At 43.9% G+C, this 16,926-nt stretch overlaps 1 protein-coding gene across 1 annotated transcript; it reads right to left on the reverse strand.

The window, feature by feature from the left end:
* Nucleotides 1-957: 957 nt before the first annotated feature.
* On the reverse strand, nucleotides 958-1,890 carry LOC138258947 (olfactory receptor 10A7-like). Its single transcript, XM_069206294.1, has one exon. The coding sequence runs from the start codon at nucleotides 1,888-1,890 to the stop codon at nucleotides 958-960; it is 933 nt and encodes a 310-aa protein (XP_069062395.1).
* Nucleotides 1,891-16,926: the final 15,036 nt, after the last annotated feature.

The following is a 16,926-nucleotide window of genomic DNA, read 5'->3' on the forward strand; positions in this document are numbered from 1 at the left end:
ACTTCCCTTTAGTTGTGCTCTTCGCTCCTGTTCATCGTTCCTGTTTTTGCCTTGGAGTATTTTTTGCCTTGTTTTTTCCTGTTTTCAAGTCTTGTTTTTCTTCTTCTTTTTTAGGAGTTCCTGTTTGAGGTTTTTCCCCAGTTCTTGGTTTTTCTTCCTCTGGGACTTCTTCTGGAGGGTACTGTCTGCTTTGGCGTTCCCTGTCAAGCAGCACCGTGGCTACTAGAAAGGGTCGCCCCTATCTGGGATTATCCAGAACCTGTAGAAGACCAGGTGTGTTCTCCAATCCTGCATCCAGAGGTGAGAAGTCGAGTGCAGTTCGTGACACTAACTGCCTACCTGACCAATGGCAACTGGTCCTGGACTGGGCTCTCCTGTTGGCCTCTGCCTATCACCCTATAAGTCTCTAAGCGGCCCCTCCTCTCCAAGGTCCTGGGTAGCTTTAGAAGTGTACTGCTGTGGTGGCGTGGGGCTTATTGCTCTAAAGTCAAAAGGTAAAATCTTAAATCTAACAAGCCTGATTAGGTTATACGATCTGCACTCCAAAGTGGTCAGAGCCATATTGTACCTCGGTTCTGTTCTACCACAACCACTGACTATCATTGGCACTTTAAGCTTCTTGGCACTATTTGTACCAAAAACGTTTTAAAGAACATATCTCAGATTCCCCTCATTGGATTTTTGCCATTTATGAGTCGTTTTGTTTGTTAAATTTTACTTTATTTTTCTGCATTCATTTTTGGATTTTTATTGGTTTGCATTCCAAATTACTGTTTTTGTACTGCATAACCACTTTGTATATTGCCTTTTATTTAAGCCTGTATATTCTGTTCTATAACTACTAGGGGTTGCGCTCAGGAGTATTTAGTGGTTTTAATGATTTACGCTTACACTAACAAGTACTGTGATTATTTCTTGAGGTGGGTACTTATCCCCTTAAAGTAATAGCCCAGTTGCTTATAATGCTGTTTTAATTTCAAGTGTCTTTCCTATTGCTTGTTTAACATCTTTGTTTCTAAGACTGTATATAAGAGGGTTAAGCATGGGAGTAATAATGGTATAAAATACAGAGACTGCCTTGTCACTAGTTGTATGCTCTGACCTGGGCTTCATGTACAAAACCATTGCTGTTCCATAGAAGATAGTAACTACAACCAAGTGGGATGCACAAGTCGAGAAAGTCTTGCGTCTTCCTTCAACAGAGTGCATCTTCAGAATGGCAGTGATTATACGGAAATAGGAGATGAGAACGAGAATAAGTGGAACAATAAGCAACAATGACGCTCCAGCAACCATAATCACTTCATTTAGTGAGATATCTGCACATGCCAACTTCAGTACGACTGGGATCTCACAGAAGAAGTGGTCTATATAGTTGGGTCCACAGAAGGGCAATCGAACAGTGATATAGATATCGATAAGTGATATGACAAAACCACACATCCATGCAATGCCAGCCAACTTGAGGCAGGCCGTTTTGTTCATGATTATCATGTAGTGCAGTGGGTTGCAAATTGCCACATAACGGTCATATGCCATGGCAGCCAAAAGAAGACACTCTGTCTCTCCCAAGAAGAGGTAGATGTAAACTTGAGTCATGCATCCAACAAACGAAATGACTTTTCTAGGGGATAGGAACAGTTCCAACATTTTTGGGACAATGATTGATGTGTAAGTGATATCAACAAAGGACAAGTTGCTCAGAAAAAAGTACATGGGTGTGTGAAGACGAGAATCCACCTGAATTACAGTGACTATAAGAAGATTCCCCGTTAGTGCGCACAAGTAGATGACCAAAAACAGCACGAAGAGGATGATCTCAGTCGTGGGATTATTGGAAAGTCCTGCGAGGATAAACTCTGTCACAAAAGACTGGTTCCCCTTTTCCATTGTGTGTTTTCTGATATTCTTATCTGTTTGGAGAGAAGAAAAGTTAACTAATGCAGTCATGGTTCAATGTGGCAGCAGGCCCTTACAGCTGTCAACACAAATGAAGAAGCAAAATTTGTGAAGTTACCGGAAATTGTGCTTCCTCAGCAGGAATTGGCAATACTCTGCAATATTACGGCTAGGGATTATTTTTCATCATATTTGCCCTTTTCAACAATGATACAAGCATTAACCTACAGTACCTGGCATGCATGTTCCTCTAATATTGGGTTCTATGGCACAAACGTTTTAAAAAGTATTTGTTGCAGGCTTCTGCCTTCCTGGGGTTTGGGCAGCCCAGTCCCAGGAAGGCAGAACAAAGGATTTCCTCTGAGAGAGGGTGTTACACCCTCTCCCTTTGGAAATAGGTGTTAAGGGCTGGGGAGGAGTAGCCTCCCCCAGCCTCTGGAAATGCTTTGAAAGACACAGATGGTGCCCTCCTTGCATAAGCCAGTCTACACCCGTTCAGGGATCCCCCAGCACCTGCTCTGGCACGAAACTGGACAAAGGAAAGGGGAGTGACCACTCCCCTGTCCATCACCACCCCAGGGGTGGTGCCCAGAGCTCCTCCAGTGTGTCCCAGACCTCTGCCATCTTGAATGCAGAGGTGTGAGGGCACAATGGAGACCTCTGAGTGGCCAGTGCCAGCAGGTGACGTCAGAGACCCCTCCTGATAGGCGCTTACCTGGTTAGGTAGCCAATCTCTGCTGAGGGCTATTTAGGGTGTCTCCTGTGGGTTTCTCTTCAGATAAGGAATGCAAGAGCTCACCAGAGTTCCTCTGCACTTCTCTACTCAAATTCTGCCAAGGATCGACCACTGACTGTTCCAGGACGCCTGCAAAACCCCAACAAAGTAGCAAATAGACTACCAGCAACATTGTAGCTCCTAATCCTGCCGGCTTTCTCAACAGTTTCCTGGTGGTGCCTGCTCTGAGGGCTGTCTGTCTTCACCCTGCACTGGAAGCCAAGAAGAAATCTCCTGTGGATCGACAGAATCTTCCCCCTGTTAATGCAGGCACCAAACTTCTGCATCACCGGTCCTCTGGGTCCCCTCTCATCTTGACGAGCGTGGCCCCTGGAACACAGGAGCTGGATCCAAGTGACCCCGACAGTCCAGTTGTCCTTCTGTCCAAATTTGGTGGAGGTAAGTCCTTGCATCCCCACGCCAGACAGTAATCCTGTGTACTGCGTGATCTGTAGCTGCTAGGGCTTCTGTGCACTTTTGTAAGACTTCCTTCGTGCACAGCACAGCCCAGGTCCCCCGCACTCCGTCCTGCATTGCCCAACTCACTGAGTTGACCTCTGGCTTCGTGGGACCCTCTTTGTTGTGTTGAGACAACTGCCATGCTCAGACTTTTTGAATGCGTGTTCAAGTGCTTCTGCGGGTGCCGCCTGCTTCTGTGTGGGCTCTCTGTGTTGCTGAGTGCCCCTTTGTCTCCTCCTCCAAGGGGCGACCTCCTGGTCCTTCCTGGGCCCTGGCAGCATCCATAATCTTCAACTGCAACTCTTGCAGCTAGCAAGGCTTGTTTGCAGTCTTTCTGCATGGAAACAACTCTGCGTCCTCCAGCACGCCGTGGGACATTCTCCGACCAAAGGAGAAGTTCCTGGCACCTTCTGTTGTTTGAATCTTCGGCGTCTTCCACCCTGAGGCAGCCCTTTTGCACCTTCATCCGGGGTTTAGTGGGCTCCTGCCCCCCGGACACTTGAGTGACTCTTGGACTTGGTCCCCTTCCTTTGCAGGTCCTCAGGTCCAGGAATCCGTCTTCAGTGCTTTGCAGTCAGTTGTTGTCTTTGCAGAATCCCATATCTTGACTTTACTGTCTTTCTGGGGTAGCTTTATTCCTACTTTTCAGGGTCTTGGGGTAGGGTATCTTGGACACCCTTAGTGTTTTCTTACACTCCCAGCCACCCTCTACACACTACAGTAGGCCTAAGGTCCATTCGTGGTTTGCATTCCACTTTTGGAGTATATGGTTTGTGTTGCCCCTAGGCCTATTGTCTCCTATTGCATTCTATGGTGTTCTACAGTGTTTGCACTACTTTTCTAACTGTTTACTTACCAGATTTTGGCTTGTGTGTATATTTTGTGTATTTTTCTTACCTCCTAAGGGAGTATATCCTCTGAGATGCTTTTGGCATATTGTCACTAAAATAAAGTACCTTTATTTTTAGTAACTCTGAGTATTGTGTTTTCTTGTTATATAGTGCTATATGATATAGGTGTTATAGTAGGAGCTTTGCATGTCTCCTAGTTCTGCCTAAGCTGCTCTGCTATAGCTACCTCTATCAGCCTAAGCTGCTAGAACACTACTAATCTACTAATAAGGGATAACTGGACCTGGCACAAGGTGTAAGTACCACAAGGTACCCACTATAAGCCAGGCCAGCCTCCTACAATCATGGTCTGTGAAGGGGTGTGTTTTATAGTGGGATTTGCAGGTGTGCCCAGTGGCCCCATGATTGTCAGCTGTGTTGTTTTCTAAATCATCTAATGGGCACTTGTCTGTTGCTTTACTGAATGCGCAATGCAGTAATTGACCATTAGCTATCCACCACAAGGAAACCGCTATATGGACTGTGTGTTTGTAATCTGCTCGCTGGTTGGTTACAGCCAGACGGCACTGAAGTACGAACTGCCTAGATAAGAGACCATCACCCCACTGGTGGTCAGCACTTTGGCTTGGCGGGTGGCAGTTCTGCCTGACTACATCGTAATACAACTGTCTAGGGACCGCCACCGTAGCTGTCTTTTTGGGACTGCTGCCTTGGCAGTCTGGCTGTCCGACCGCCAAACTCGTAATTGGACCCTATATCAGGAATTGTGTGCCATCTTAAACTGACTGATGAGGATGGGCAACATCTCAAAGTAAAGATCATTGAGGGATTTTCTGGCTAGGAGAGGTATTGTTGTTTGGGTATTAAAGTTATGGAAATATGGAACTGTAACACATTATAAGGTAGTGATTCAACCTTAAGTCTGTATCTAGCAGCGGTTGGATTGTTCTCATTAGGACTGGATGTTGATATGCTGTGGATAATTCATTCCTTTAGTTATAAAGATGATGCCTCTGTTCTGCTAGAGTTTAAGTGAAGCTGGATGTTGGAAACCCATTGGTTCACACTGGAAAGACCAAAGGAGTGCCCAGCTATATTATCCCTGGATAAAGATGCACTTCATCTGAAAATGAATATGTGCTCATGGGAATTATGTTTAACAGCACAAACACTGACATTGAAAATAACTAGTCACTGTGCGGTCAGCATCATTGATTGTCACCCTATTGGGGAACACACACAAAAGCCACAATCAACACATCAACAGCTCTCTTCCTTATATACACATGTATTGTAAAGAAGTAATAAAATAAAGAAAGGGATGCGGTCAGGAAAAGCAGCTGGAATATGTGAGGGCCCAACATCTTTACAGCAGTCTATCTCAAGAACTTCAGACAGTGGCTTAGAGAGGAGCATGTCCATCATGTTGGAACTGGTAAAAGGTTACCTATAACAAAGTCTCCACACCTCCAGATCAGCTATACCAATGCTCTTTCTGTGGCATTTTAGGCTACGAACAGTTCTACAGGTGAAAGCATATTCAGCAATATTCTCAGAAGGGTTTGCACTGGCCAAGTCCTTAGTTGATATCAAACTAAGTGTCACAAAAAGTGACACATATGGTGGTACAGTGCAATGTAAGGTAATCTCATAACTTCCGTACTGTCTTTGAGAAAAGCAGTGCATATTTGCTATATTGGGAATATGTTCTATGGAGGTATTGAGCCAGTTAGTTTTGATGAGGTGGGTGATCATTAGTGGTTTTATTAAATAACACGGGAATCACAGAGTTTGGGGCTCCGAAAGCTTCAGAAAGTTGGGAAAAATGTGGTGGCAGTGGTGTTTTCGAATCATGACAGACATTTGACCCTTCATACTGGGATATAGTGGAAGTGATTAAGACACCGTGGATATCCAATGTGCTTGTACAGATAATCAGGAGAGACTCTGCATAGTTGAGGTCTATTATCTAGTCGTATGCAATATCCTGTTTTATGGGCTGAAATTGAAGATGTAACTGTGAAGATGTCAGGCAATAAAGTGTCATGTGTGACAGGGCTTCACTGGTAGTACAAACATGTTATATACAAGTCAGGAATAATTGTATTTCAACATGGGCACTACTAGCATATGTGTGTATCAAGTTTAGGGCCTCACAAACAATTTTGAATGTCACTGTTTGAGTGGTAATGTTAACAAATGTATGCATGATCACCATGTTCTTATTTTTGGATCTCCGTTTAGACATTATTGCTTTAAACAAAGGAAAGGAATTTTCTGTTGGTTTGACAGGCGTATGGTGCTTGCAGTTACAAGGCCATGTCGATCTCTTTTTCTTTCTTTTTGTATTCATCTTAGTAATAACTACCATAACTATGATACATATCCATCTATCTATCTATCTATCTATCTATCTATCTATCTATCTATCTATCTATCTATCTATCTATCTATCTATCTATCTATCTATCTATCTATCTATCTATCTATCTATCTAGTGTTTGCAGCAATACATCTAACTGTTAAAATCGCCTATAAGGGCCCGCCACAGTTTCCTACAAGGGAAGTTTGGAGAACTGGATACAAAAGTCCACCCTCGCGGACGGTGGAGCGGCAGCGTTGGCTGAAACGTACAAAGGAAATATACATATATATGTATGTATGAATAGCATATTTGTAAGCGAAACACATGCCCAAGGGCATCTTGGCACTTACGAAGGAGGAGACTAAAATGGCCAACAAAAAAAGATTGGACATTTAGGGCCAGATGTAGCAAGCGTTTTGCATGGTGCAAACAGCGAATTTCGCTGTTTGCGCCATGCAAAACACACATCGCGATGCTCATTCCTATTTTGCGAGTCGGTAACCTGGTTACCGACTCGCAAAATGGGAATGTGACTTGCAAATAGGAAGGGGTGTTCCCCTTCCTATTTGCGATTCGCATTGCGATGTAGAATTGCTTTGTGACTGCGAACGCGGTCGCAAAGCAATTCGCAGTTGGCACCCATTTCAAATGGGTGCTAACCCATTTGCAAAAGGAAAGGGGTCCCCATGGAACCTTTTCCCCTTTGTGAATGGCTCTGAAAAAATGAAACAAAAATGTTTCATTTTTTTGTGTGTATTGCAACTCGTTTTCCTTTAAAGAAAACATGCTGCAATACAAAAAAAAGAACTGCTTTATTAAAAAGCAGTCACAGACATGGTGGTCTGCTGTCTCCAGCAGGCCACCATCTCTGTGAGTGCTGCGAATCGCAAGGGGGTCGAAAATTGCGACCCAACTCATTAATATTAATGAGGTGGGTCTTTGCAACCCCCTTGCGATTCGCCGATGGTGTCAGCGACACCATCCTGCATCTGGTTTTGTGAATTGCAAATTGCAAATTGCGAGTCGCTCAGACTCGCAATTTGCAAGTCGCAAACTCGGACTTACCTGCATCTGGCCATCAATGTGATAAGATAATTCAGGAAGTATTTTGAGATGCAGGCTTGTTTTATAGGAGCAACAGTACTGTACAAGGCCCTATGGCTTAGGCACATTGATTTAAACAATATTATCTTCTTTTATTGGTACCCAGTGTATTTTTATCGGGCATCCTTGACGACGGTTCCATCCAGTGCTTTAGAAATGACTGCTTAGTTAGTGGTCATTTCTAAATTTGGCAGGCAAGTAGTATTGACCTGGCAGACAATAAGTTCTCCACCAGGCAACAGAAAGTACTACATCCACCAGAACATAAATTGGGCCCTATAATGCAGAAAACAATGACATTTATAGAATCCTGAATATACATTGCCATTTATTAAAATTAGATTCAGACTTCTGTAATTTAATATTTGATAAATCTTTGATAATATTTACTACATCAAAAGCCCTTAATAACGTATTAGGCACATGTGATACCAGTTATTATCAAAATAAACAAGAACAGTTTTCAGTCCTACCTGACAAACCTAAAGGATTTTTAAGTGTGGCAGATGTAATTCCAGTAATTTCACTAAGTAACTGTGCTTTGTGATTCAATAGTCATAGGAACATTATGCATTCCATAAACTGTAAAACCAAATTCTGTATTTCTATTTTCAGAAGTATTCTGAAAATTATAAGTGGGATCCTCTAAAAGAGCACCAAAGACTCGCTTGCAAGAACACATAAGAGTTATTACAAAGAGTAATATTAAAAGTACCATGTCAAGTAATTTGATTGAAAATAATCTTCTTAAATTGTTGGATATTAACCACATACCACCCCAGCATAGAGTAGGTAATAGAGAGCAGACGCAGAAAAAAAGAGAAGCAATCTGGACACATACACTGAAAATGAAAAGTTTCTATTTCAGTAATGAAGAGAAATATGTATTTTCTAATTTCAGGTCTGACTATAGTAAAATATGGTTGTGGCGTCCTTGACTATGAAGTATTCATAGGTATGATGATTAGTTTGTGTATGAAACAGTAGTTTTGACTGGAACGGCATTACTAATTAATCCAGTAACACTTCAGTAGTGACTCATAAATGATATGTATTCAAAGATGCAGCAATATCACTGTCAATTCTATTGGTGTGGTTGGTGATATAACTTTAGTTGTTTAGTGATAGAGATGTGAACACTCTATATTTACACTTTAATATTGTAGATGTAACTGGAAGTTTCAGTAGTATGTTTGGTGTCAATATTTTGTAGTTCTTTAAGATGGTGCTAAGTGATATTTTATATGCACAGCTGTTATGTTAGGTGCTATGGCAATACATTCTGGGTTATTAGAAATAACACTATCAGTGTACTGTATATGAGAAAATCAACACAGAGCATACTTTGGGTATGATCTTTTTGAATGGGTCTGTTCACAAAAAGGTAATATTACATGAGTAAATCTACCACTGTAAGTTTGCTTTTACTCGTTTTACTAAATGTACTACTTTTGGCTAGTCATCATTTGTGAATGTAAATGTACTACAAAATGTAGACTGATATGCCTCCACCCTCTGTAATCAGGGGGTGAAGTGTTAAAGTTACTGCTTATATCGTTTCACAGGGAGTTGAAACTGTTTGCTTCCAGGGTGGTGATTCCCTCTGGTATAGGGGAAAGTTACAAAGGAACTCATTATGAGTTTGGCGGTCGGACAGCCAGACTGCCATGTTGGCAGTCCCAAAAAGACTCCCATGTTGACAGTCTTTCAGATCACCCTATTATGAGTTATGCAGGCAGGACTGCCAAGCAAAAATGTCAGACCACCAGCGGCACAGCTGCCTGGAAATAGGCGGTCTGTCCTCCAGCACCTACAGCACAGCGACCGACCAATGACCTTATTACAAGCACACAGTCACTGTGGCGTACCCCATGGCGGTCAGCCAATGACGGCCCGAACCATGGCATTCTGCTGTCAGCAAAGTAATGCACAACTGCACATTGGATGAATTTGAAAACAACACAGCTGACACACATAGCCACACTGGAAACACGTACTAAGGACACTATAAAACACACACCTTCACAGACCGCAATCCTTTGCATTATCAATGCCAAACACTGTAGCCAGAGCATCTTATTTTGTAGAGTATATAGATTAGGTACCCATTTCTTCACCATTCCAATGAACACCCTGCACCCACTTTTGTCCATTCACACCCTAATGCACTTCCCCTGTTAAGTAAGGTACTGTCAGCCATTTTGTCTTTCCACCATATCATGTTCCAAAACCCCCATTTTTCTGAAGAAGAGTTAGGAGTCATGGTGGATGAAGTCATAAGAGTAGAGCCACAGTTGTTTGGAGCATAAGTCCAGCACACTCCTCTCAGTAGGAAAATGGAAGTGTGGGACAGGATTGTTGACAGAGTGAATGCTGTAGGCACCATCCTGCGCACAAGCGAGGACATCAGGAAGAGGTGGAACGATTTCGGGGGCAAGGTCAGTTCCCTGGTCTCTAGGCACCAGATCTGCCAAACAGAAAACTTGGACATTGATGGAATGGTAGTTCTTTTTGTTACAATAAACTTGTTCATTGGCCTGTGGTGACACCAAGCCAACATGTGTGCCATCAATGGCCCCCACCACATATGGGAGGTGGCCAAAACCATAAAAGTCAGCCTTCAAATGGGCTCAATCCTAACGTCAGGTAAACCAGATATAGCAGTCAAGGTGTTTCAACGTTGCAGAGAGGACATCCTTCAACACCAGACTGAACATCAGTTGGGACATACCAGCAGATAGGGTCACTGTATGTTGGAAGGACCTTGCGTCTAGGAAGTGCAATACTGACACGACTTGTACAATGGGTGGTATGCTGGTTGGATAACTAATAACTGGCAACAGATCTGGATCCAACTGACGACATATGTCCACTATAGTTTGCCTATCCAGGTTGTAGTACATGATTATGTGCCTTTGCTCCATGGTCTGAAGATCTGGCAGTGGACAGTAGACAGGAGGGTGCCACATCCTCCCGTTCCCTTTGTACCTATGTGTGACAAGTCATGATTTCTAATATTATTCAGTGTGTCCACAGCAACATACATGATGCATGTCAATAATATCATATGACAGATCATTTCTGACTGTATAGAGATGGCACACAGTACACATCACAATTGCCAATTACACAAGGGTCACATGTGACCCCCATGGTTTCAACACATGTCCACAACAAGGCTTTGGACAAAACTCAAAGATGTGCAACTCAATTGCCCCTCGAAATGGAACTGTATATCTTGACTGTCTAAATGACCATCGGCGGTGGTGGACTGTGCCCGCTGTTAAAGGCCATCTGTGCACTGCAGAATACTATAATGGTGGTTGAGTAGTAGGACCCACATGACAAGACAGGATAAAGATGTTTGTGAGGTAAAAAAAAACATGTTTTGTAGGTGTGAAGCAGTTCATAAAGCCCAATACAGCATTTCAGGCTGCCAAAATGGCAGATGCCTGACTTACTCCAATGGACTTTAAGAACCGCCCATGACTGCCGGGCGAAGTTGTTAAGGCAGTAGGCGGTTGCAACTGTGGTGGACACAGCCACAGGCTAGCGTTGTTATCATTAGCGGTCACAGGCCAATTGCTCTGTCCCCTAGCGGTGATAACCGCATAGGTGGCGGACGTGACCACCATAATCTGCAGATTCACTGACTTGACTCCTGACACTGCTGCCAGCAACACCTCTACAACCTGAGCTGCTTTGTGCCACCTCTGGGAGCAATCATGCCACATCTAGCAGGTGATAGGTCTCCTGCCTTCACTCCAGAGGAGTTGGAGAGGCTTGTTAATGAGGTCCTGCCCCTGCATGGACAGCTCTATGGCTCAACAGAGGAGCAGGTAAGTACCTCATTTGCACAATTTACTCTATACTTCACCATCCTTTTCCTCCTCACAGGCTACAATATACTCCTGTGTGCCAGTTAGACTTCTTGTGTGCCTGTTGTTGCAGTCTATGTGGCATCAATGGGATGTAGAATGTGCAGGTACGGGTGGCTAGTACCATATGTTAATTTCAGTCACATCACATTTTGTGAGTTTTTTGGGGTCCTAGATCATCCTTGTGTTAGATGCACATAACTAGGTAAGGAGACATTACTGTCCTCTAATGACATCTCTTTCCTCATGATTGTTGCAAATGTTGGACAACAGGTACGTGCATGATGGCATGTGCTGTGTATGCATATTGTATGAGTCATTTGAGAATCATGTGAGCAATGTCTATAGTGCCACAGATCTTTCACACCACATGGCTTTGCTAAAGTGTTTTATGGAATGCATATCTTGACTCACTGTGCCCTTCAGGTTGCCACACACACTACATGCCAAATTGCTAATAGGCACATGATGTACTGTTGTGCATGGAAATGATGAGAATGGAGCGTCATGTAGGTTCTGTATGCTCAGCCTGCAGAGACTAGGGCCTGTCAAATGTATCTCCCAGTATGGGACCTAGTCCAGGCTGTAGGAGTGTCACTATTGTCAAGACGGGTCCACTTACCTGAAAAGTAGGATGTCTGCAGGGGCGATGGTATGCCCCCTGACCTCCTGGAACACCTCTCGGCACTTCCTAGTGGACACAGAAACCCCGGCAGGTGTCCCAAAAGGAAAAGGGGAGTGGAAGAGAAAGAGACAAAACACTGTCACGTCTTGCCGGTCCAGCCAGGCACCCTGTATCGTCGGGGCAGGTTATTGTTGACAGAGTGATAGTAGAGTTAGTGCACTCAACTTACTTGAAACTGAATCTCTCTTTCTGATATGGGCACAGGAGCGGTAGAAGAACACCAGGATGCTCCAGCACTTTTCTTGTAGCACAATTACTAACACTGCATTACCAAAAACCTAAACTGAGTACCATAACAATACGTACTGCAACACTAAGGCTGGTTTTACAGAGATTCACTGTTGCACACTAAAATTAGAACTGTGGTTGCACTTATCATGCACAAGAACGACAAACAAGGGCATTCATTATATCAGGTATAACTTTCCTGCATGCATAAGGTTAAACTAAAAGGAAAAAAAACAATCCAAGAAATACAAATGTCTACTTGGGTTTAAACAGTTATGGTGGCACAGTTTAGTTTGTGTGTGTGTGAATAACCCTTCAAAAGCAAATTCCTCAAACCTGAAACACAGGCATGAATGACAACATTTAATTCAGAGGGTTATGCTATTAGAGATAGAAAAGTCATGTAAATGCTCTTTGAAAATTGCACTTTCACTTTTTGTAGTACTTGAGCTCAAGCAGATTTCCTGAAGCACATTTAGGCAAGTAACTACAATAATAATGTAGAATGTTCAGAAATGCATTTGTCTCTTCAAGATAAGCACCCTGCCAAAATATGAGGTCTGAAATACACCAGCTGTTCTAGGAAAGCGCAGCGCTCAAAGAACAACTCCCTGGAGAATACTAGTCACTTAGCTGCAGTCTTTTCCGGAGTGCTGGAAGAATGCCTGGTGTCAGCTGGTACAGGAACAAAGAAAATAAGTGCCTCAAAAGTCCTGAATACAAGGATGACAGCAGGGGCTGGACTGCCAAATCAGATGCTGAGATCAGGAAGCAAAACAAAGCCAAGCAGGGAAGCCTGCTTCACTCTGCTATTTATAGCCAATCAGGAAAGCAGTTGAGTTTCCACACCTGGATGAGTCACCACACCCAATTAGAAGCACATGTCTACACCTGCTCACATTAGAAAACAAGCATTGGTAAAACAAGCATTGATAAAACCAATTGTTTAACAGAGCACATTATGTTTACTTAGAAACGTGACGGTTTAACCAAGAACAGAGATATGATTTAGCCCTAATCCCTGGGGATGCTGACAGATAACGCAGGAGGAACTTTGGGGATTCCTGACAACTATGGCTATGCAACTGTGGCACTGTGCCCACTGCCTGTACCCCAGCGGATCCTGGCATGTGGCCAATATGATGCTCTAGTGGCAAAACCTACCCTGAATGCCTCATTCCTTTGAGTAGATTAGGAATAGGTACAGGGGTAAATCCCAGAAGTAGCCCATGTGTACATTTTGCGTCACTGTCAATGTGTGTCTTAGACTCATGACAGGTCCCTTACTACAACAGCTCTGCTGTCACTTTCACACAGGTTATATTTGTCCTGTACAGGCTTTTGCATAAATTACAGTCCCACAGTGCAGACAAGGTATAGATTCCTGGGAGGCCACGATATGTGACTCAGTAGCTTGGTCACAGAACAGAAGCTGTACAGTGCATGTCTTTGTATGTTGGATGCCATCTCTGTAGGATAAACACATATGTCCAAAGGAGTGTTCTGTGGTACAAATACATACCACAGAACCCACCCCCTGAAGTGGCATTTGTCTCCATTTGGGTTTGGTAGGCCACATGTCCACACATGTACAAGGAAGACACTTTCTGTACCCACCATGCCAGCCCCTTGATTGTTACTCAAGTGTAATTGTGAAGTTTTTACTATGGCAGTTGCCTATAGGGACTGTCTGTAGTGATTCAATCTCACAGGGTGTGAATGTGTGGATCCATTCTGGCCTAAGGAGCTTTCCCTTCAGAAGCCACATATGTGTGTAGTGTTTCATTGTGGTTCACATCACAGTACAGGTTGCTGGAGCAGGGGCTACCTGATGTCAGTAAGCTTGTTTAGGCATTGAAGGCCATGAGCAGGGTAGAGGGTTAGTCTGCAGATGTCCCTGCACTTATGGGCTTGTGTGTTTCACACTTGTGGAGTGTTAACAAATTGAAACATTCTAGCTTGTGTTTCTGACATGTATTTCTGAGAAAATATGTGATTGTAATCTCTTGATTTGTCTTTTGCATCCATGCAGGTCAACACCCATCACAAAAAGGAGCTATGGAGAGCCAACTCCAAGAAGGTGCAGACCTGTGGAGTCCATAGCTGGTGGAATGCCCACTGTCGGAAGAGGTGGGAGGAGCTGAGATGCTGGGGCCGGAAGATTGCTGAGATCCGGCTGGGGATGTTCTATCAATGTGAGCGGGGTGCCCATTGGACCATGACCCCCCAAATGGCCTACATTCTGACAGTGGCCTACCTAGACCTTGATGGGCATTTGAGAAGAACACAGCAGCAACAAGGGGGTGAATACAGGGCATATTCCTGTGTGTCACATTACCAAGTGGATGTTCTGACAGCTCCCACTGATGATTAGGGATGAACCATGTGTAACACAGTAGATGAGTGATTGTTTGTATAGACCTGTCATGTGTTGAATACTGATGTGCCTGGCCTATTGCCCAAGGGACCTAGGTCACAACTGTGTACAATCCACAAACAACTTGCTCTCCAGGGACAACATATGTCTGTGTACATGGATCAATCACATACTGTTTGTTGTTGTAGTGGTTGTAAATTCTACGCAAAAAAACACTACTTCTCAGAGTTACAGATAAAATGTAAGGAAGTGATGGATCACTGTCCTCAGTCATGTGTCTGGCTAAATGAGTATTTTGGCATCTGCCACCCAGAGGCTAGTTGTCTTCAGGGCATGACGGATGCTGGTGCCTCACTACTGTCTGTAATGTGAAGATGGCCATCATACATGTGACAGAGCATACATTGTTCTTTGGGTACAGCTACAGATCAATACTTTCCCTTGGTAAGTGGGGAATGCCCATTGACATGATTTATGTGCGATCACTGTTGCCAACATTCCTTGTGCCTACATGTCAGCATGTGTCACTTTCTCTTTAGAAAAACATTTGTAAGCTGCTGTTTCATGCATGGTTTACCTGTGGTGAGGGGATACTTTTTGTATTCCCTCATATATATGTATATGCCAACCTGTGCATGGAATAGGACATTAACAACGGGGGTACATTTTTTGTTGTGCCACAGAAAGGAGTGTGTCGCCATTGATTGTTGACTGGCACATACCCTCACCCATCATAGAACGTAATTTGGCATGTACAACTGCAGTAGCAATGAGGGACATGATGGGTAGGCCTAGAGTTTTTACCCACAATGTGCATTTCTATTGCATTGATGTAGAATCATGTATCAAAGTGCTTTGTACATGTGAAGTGGGGAAGGTGTGTAACCTAACTGCTGGCATGCATCATGGAGTGACTTGCTGTTATGTTGGGAACACATGTGTTTGGGTACCAGCAGTCATCCACAGACATCTGGGTTTGCATGACCAAAATGGAGAGAATGATGTCGCTTGCAATCGGCCAACATGTTGAGGGCCTTCTAAAAGTACTATCAAATCTCTGGGCCTCGCCAACATCAATGGGACTAATGGTGTATACTGATGCAGTCAGAGTATGTCATTCTGAGGTGAGCCAGACATTAGTGGGACTTGCTGGTTCACTGTGTTGTGGTTTTTAGGGGCACATCTCCCTGACATTTTGCATATGATATCTACAGTGTACATTTCCATGCCAAATGTGTGGCATATCTGAGCTACATTAGTTCTACCTCCATGACTCCAATGGGACAAACTTCACTGGGTGAAGTGTGCATTGTAGATCTGTTCCAATGTAACATGAGTATTTCCATGTCACCTCCTCCAGGCTATTGCACTTTTGTCAGCCACATGGCATGTTCTTGGAGCATCATTTATTATTGTGTCATTGTGTATGTGTCAATTAGATGTGTGCATAACCCTGTGTGGCATCTGTGGGAATGGATTTGGTATTGGCCTACTATTGTATGACAACAGGTAAGTAATGTATGCTCCATGATGCAAAGCATTGAAGGTGATGAGGTCTCCTACTTGTTCAATGGTTACTGTGATAGCACAACTTCAGCCATGCAATTGTAGTTGTCTGAGATACTGATTTTCCTGTGCACAACTGTTGACAGCTCAGATGGCATGCATGCATGTGGTATGGTATATGTATGGGCCACTTAGGGCAAGTTTGTTGGTGAGGCCTACTTGACATCATGGTAATGTTTGCTAATCACAACTGTTGTTCAAGTGTGATCATGGACATGTGATGACCCTATTTCTCCTTGTATTTGCAGCATCAGCCCAAGGAAGCGGAGGAGACAGGGCACAGCTGAGCGGGGAAGCATCTGGCCATGGGACCTTGGGTCAAGACACCACCGACACAGAGCGACCCAGTGGCCCGGAGGGTGAGAGAAGTGCCACGTGGGGGATCGGATCTACATTTTAGTCATCATCAGATTCTTCCACCAGTGACCAGTCAATAGTGGTGGTGGACCATCAGGACGTACCACTGTACCATCTTTGTCTGCCACTCCCACTATCATCGCCACCCTTCCTGTCGCTCCCCACCTAGTTGGCCTAACATGCTCACCCAAGAGGGTGGGCGCCTACTTTGCCGCAAGTAGCTCGGTTCCAGCCCCTGTTACCACTGCTGCCCTCAGTGAGGAGGCTATTGACCTCCTGAGGAGTATATCTATGGGTTAGACAGAGATACTCTACGATTGTCAACCCAACGGCAGCAGACAAATGCATTCCTGGAAGGCATTCATAGTGCAATGTCTGGACT

This window comes from Pleurodeles waltl, chromosome 2_1 (genome assembly GCF_031143425.1).
Source record: "Pleurodeles waltl isolate 20211129_DDA chromosome 2_1, aPleWal1.hap1.20221129, whole genome shotgun sequence".
In the NCBI taxonomy this organism is placed as follows: Eukaryota; Metazoa; Chordata; class Amphibia; order Caudata; family Salamandridae; genus Pleurodeles; species Pleurodeles waltl.